A 4745-nucleotide genomic window follows, 5' to 3' on the forward strand; every position below is an offset into this window, starting at 1 on the left:
GGAGTCCGGGAGGGAGTCGGCCGGTTGAGAGAGAGTCGGCCGAGGGGGATTTTAGGGATTAGGGTTCTTCACTTCTTCACTTCACAAGTTAATTTTAGGGATTTTGATTTCTTTCTCAGATTAACGATGAAATGATTTAAGTTTTTTTGTTTCAAATATTTGAGTTTCAGTTTTGAGTTTCTTAAATTGCAAAAAATAGTTTTCCCCCCAAAATGAAGAAATGACGTGGGTGTGTGATGTGGAGGTGTTTGGGTGATTTGGAAATTAAGTGGATGCTGACGTGTTTCACTGGACAGATGTCGACATTCTAGTGGTGCTAAGTGTCAGTGACGTGGCGAGCCGTTAGTTTTGGACGGAGAAGTTAACCGAGGTACTTATTTGGTCATTTCCAAAAATTTAGGTATCATCTGTGATGCGAATTGAAACTCAGGGACTAAAAAATAAAATTGCCAAAACTCAGGGACTAAAAAGGTGTTTATCCCAAAAAACTAAAGTAAGATTAACTAACGGAAAAGTCACGGTAGTTTTTATGTGAATCCCAGCCGTGGAAATAAGTACCGCAGATATGCGGTACTTTTTTCTACCGCATAGTAGCCGGATCCATCTTTGGATTATTTTAAAACAATAAAAAATTAACTTTTTATTTATATCAACTTTGTTTCTCTAGATGGCTTTATTTTATTCCAAAAAATGTAAGATATATAAGGAAGCTTAATGCTTGTTGGAAGAGGAATTAGTTGATAACACTAGTCAAATCTCCCACAATCCCAGAGTAAATGGAGGTTTTCAATTAAATAAGGCATAATTTCACTTAGGATTAGGCTTAGGTGCCATAAAAATACTACAGCATAAGTGATGTAATTTTTTCAATAGTAAAGATCTAAAATTTAAGAATTTTGTAAGAAAGAGAGAAAATGAAGTTAGATCTTGACTATTGAAAAAACCACTTAAGCCAAATCTCTTCAATTATAACTCTTTATCTTTTGTCACTTTTGCAAAAATGTACCAAAACTTTAAAAAATGTCAATTTAGGGTATCAATCTTTCAATTTTTTTTTTCAATTTCAACAATCCGTTAGAATTTTCTATTAAATCTTGTCAAAATTCTCAAAATACCAATTTTTTGTATATATATAAAAAAAAAAAGAATAAAAATTACTAAGATTTAGGTGTTGATAATAATTCAATGAAATTTGTAAAAATATACATACATGAATCTTTCAAAAAATTTATAATTTTTTTTTAAAAAATAAACACAACAATATTTTAAAATTTTTGATAGAATTGGCCTGAGAAGAAGGTGGACGAGACGTTGAGTGAACTAAAGAGGCTAGGTAGCTCGATCCTTAGAGCTTTTAGTGGAATAATGTTTTGAGACCCAGTTGAGTTGAGCATATTATTTTGAGACAATCAGTTTTGGGTTGAATGGCATAAATGGTTTTTGAATATGTATATAATTTTAGGACAAGTATAATTATAGTAATACTAAAAGAAAGATTTATATCCTCACAAAATTGATGTAATTTTTAAAATCACCAATAGATATGTGATAAATTACTATTAAATTTTGATTAAATGATGATTTTAAAAGTCACATTAATTTTAAAATGATTCAAGGATAACATGGGTCTTCCTTAATCTTTATAGAATTACTCGTATAATTACGTAAAAGGTTTTTTTGTCAAATATAATTTCAATTATTTTTTACTCTCTTTACATGCATGACAAAATAATAAATGATATTCCATTAGAAAATTAAATTTGGCAACTAAATGGTTATATACAACATTTAATTTCCATAATGAGATAATAAAATAGCCGTGAAACATTTAAAACACCAATTATATACTCCACAATAATAATAATAATAAAAAAATCAAAATCCTCTATAATTTTTAAGATATTTTATCATATATAATTATTGTTTTTTAAAATCAAATATCAATTTATCACTTAGAAAAGAGAAAAGAAAAGAAACAAAAAATCAAATTCCACGTGGGGGGAGGCGCTCTCGCCAAAAGATCCACATTCAAACTTGGAACGCGGCCCCGGGTCCGAAAATGGTTCCCGCTTCGACAGAAAACAAAAAAGAGTTTAAGAATACATAAACGCGCGTTCTCTCTGATTTCACTTCACCTCTCTGGCTCTCAGGCCCCAAACAAGCATTTCAAAGGTTTCCCAAGTCTCATCCTTCTCCTTAAGGTCAGTGTATCTCTCTACCCTTTAATTTTATCTCTTTCTTTTTTCTTTTTTCTGTTCTTTTTACACATTTTCACGGTCTTATTCATTTATTTTTTTATTTTTTAGTGTTGAGTTGTGTTTTTGCTAGGGGTAAATATGATATGATATGTAATTTTGTGCTACTGGGTTTGTGAATTTTTTTGTTGAATTTGAATAGTGATGCTGTGTTTCTGGTTTTGTGCTTATGTTGTGTAGTAAATTGGGGGTTCTTGAGTGTTTGGACCAAAGGGTTTTGAAATTCGTTGGTTTGAGTCAATCTGAGAAGTGGGGTTTTGAGGTGCAGAGCTTGAGATCTGTTGCCTGCAAGTGAATTTCATGACGAGTGGACATAATATTACAGATGGGTTTGGAAAAACCCGTCCGGCTCTAGCCGATGTGAGTAATCGGAAAAGGGAGTTTTCGGGTGATTTAGGGCTTAAATCTGCAGATGGGTATGGCAAAAATGTGGCTGGTGAAGATGGGGATTCACAGTTTGCAAAGCAAGTGTGTTTAGGACTTGGGAATTTAGCCAAAGAGGAATGTAAAACCAAGTTTGGAGTAGATGGTAGTGAAAAGGAGTTGTCTTCTACTCGCAGTAATGTTGGTGCTTCAAGGGAGAATATTACATCTGTTGTTGCGAACTTACCTGATGCAAGTAAGGAGGCATCAACTTTGTTTGACGACAGTGTCCAACTTGTTAAAGGTGACACAGTACAACAAAGTGTTGTGGAGGTTGGTGATGCAAAAGGGGATAGTTGCATGTCTAGTGTTTCGATGCCCACGTGCTCTGGGCCCTGCCAGAAGGATCGTTGTGAGGTTGGAGGGAAGTGTCAAGATGAGGAAGGAAGACTCACTTCTGGTGTTACACAAAGCAAAACCATACATGAAGGATTAGTCATGCGTGTTTGCAAGGACGATGAAAATGACATTGGTGATGGTAAATTGGCCTCGAGCAATTACGGGTCTGTCGAGTGGTCAAGATTACCTAAGTCACAGAGTTCTAAGTTCCATGAACTGGAAAGATGCACTGGACTTAAGGGTGATGGCTGTGATAATCAAAATGCTGGTGCTGAATTCCTCAAAGGCTGCTCTTGTTCATTTTGCTTGAAAGGTAACCACCCAACTGGGGAAATGCAACCCATTCCTGACTTGATTAAAATGGCTGCCATTTGCTTGTTTGATTGCGATTATAGAATTTAATTTTGTATTCTAAATATTGGTCTAAAATTAATATGCCTCTTTTATAATTTGATACAGCTGCTTATATTTGGTCGGACCTCCATTACCAGGATATAAGGGGTCGAATAGCTGGTAAGTTTGTTTGCAACATCTGTTATACTTCTGTATCTCGAATCAATACATGTTCTGTTTTGTTTTCTTTCTTATTTGGATATTCTTTATTGGTATTGCTTAATTATTTTCTGGTTCCTAGTATTGAAGAAGAGTCAGAAAGAAACAAGCCTCTTGGTTGAACAAAGTTGCAAGGGAAAGGAGACTAACGTTCAGGACCAAGGAAATTTCAACAAATTATCAAAGTCAGAATCTGATCTCACGGGTCACTGGAGGTCACTCTTTATTCATATGGAGGATATCCTTGCTCGTGAAAGCAACCAACTTGTGAGTGCAACTTTTGTTCCTATGGCTTAGGTTCAAATCTATATGAAATCATTTTCTACAAGTAGGATTTACATATTTTTCAAACTCCACTTATCATTATGGAGACTTGCATTCCTCTGGCTCACTTTTTATATGAATTATGTTATTAACTTCCTATCTCCTGACTAAAACCAAAACCACCTATCATGTCACTGCTGTAATTGTGAGTCAGTACTTTGACCAATGCTTCAGTGCGAGCATAATGGCTCCTAATAACTGGGCTAAGTCTCAAGATCACCAATCATAAAATTTTGTTTTTCTTTTACAAATTCAAATGTGCTGAATATGTTTTAACTTTTCTTGACAGCAAGCTAACTTTGTCAAGCTAAAAGACTTGAGAGAGAACTGTAAGACGGATCTGGAGATGATCAATGGAATGACTTCAGACAAACATTAGTGTCCTGGTGATTGTAAGAATGTCTACTCACACTTATTTGGTGGTTTGTGTGTGTTAGCATGCAGATGCATGTGCCCATGTGTAGTTCTGGGTTTTTAGACAACCCCTAGTTCTTACCCTGTTTTAGAATCTGTAAAATACCCATTATATATTGTTTTCGTTAATATCATGCGAGAACAAACACCTTCCTGCCTAAGAAAATGATAATTTTTGCTTTTCAACTATTGCAAACCATTTTGCTTGTTAATGCTAGCTATCTCTTTAACTGGTTTAGTATCTTCACTTGTTTTGAATGATTATTTCACCACCTTTATCAAGATTAAGGTTGTGAACCATCGGAAGGCCCTGTTTGCCTTTATTGACATCTAATTTTTCTGCCGAAGTACTTTTTTTCTTGGTTCTTAGAGCTTAGGTTTTAGTCCTCTTAGTGGACAGTTCTCACCATTACAAGCCATTGGAACTTTTCTTTTTAT

The 4745-nt window shown here is 34.6% G+C and overlaps 1 protein-coding gene across 1 annotated transcript; it reads left to right on the top strand.

Moving 5' to 3' along the window:
* Positions 1-2102: 2102 nt before the first annotated feature.
* LOC133857832 (uncharacterized) lies at positions 2103-4496 on the top strand. Its single transcript, XM_062293186.1, has 5 exons — positions 2103-2201; positions 2436-3330; positions 3477-3530; positions 3652-3836; positions 4183-4496. The coding sequence occupies exons 2-5, from the start codon at positions 2556-2558 to the stop codon at positions 4270-4272; spliced, it is 1104 nt and encodes a 367-aa protein (XP_062149170.1). The 5' UTR covers positions 2103-2201; positions 2436-2555; the 3' UTR covers positions 4273-4496.
* Positions 4497-4745: the final 249 nt, after the last annotated feature.

This window comes from Alnus glutinosa, chromosome 14 (assembly GCF_958979055.1).
Source record: "Alnus glutinosa chromosome 14, dhAlnGlut1.1, whole genome shotgun sequence".
NCBI classification, from domain to species: Eukaryota; Viridiplantae; Streptophyta; class Magnoliopsida; order Fagales; family Betulaceae; genus Alnus; species Alnus glutinosa.

Excerpts from the sequence above, each read along its gene's own strand:
- LOC133857832 (XM_062293186.1), top strand. The coding sequence starts at position 2,556 with ATGACGAGTGGACATAATATTACAGATGGGTTTGGAAAAACCCGTCCG. Across the intron at positions 3,531-3,651 it reads TATAAGGGGTCGAATAGCTG|TATTGAAGAAGAGTCAGAAA; the intron begins GTAAGTTTGTTT and ends TCTGGTTCCTAG. Across the intron at positions 3,837-4,182 it reads CTCGTGAAAGCAACCAACTT|CAAGCTAACTTTGTCAAGCT; the intron begins GTGAGTGCAACT and ends TTTTCTTGACAG.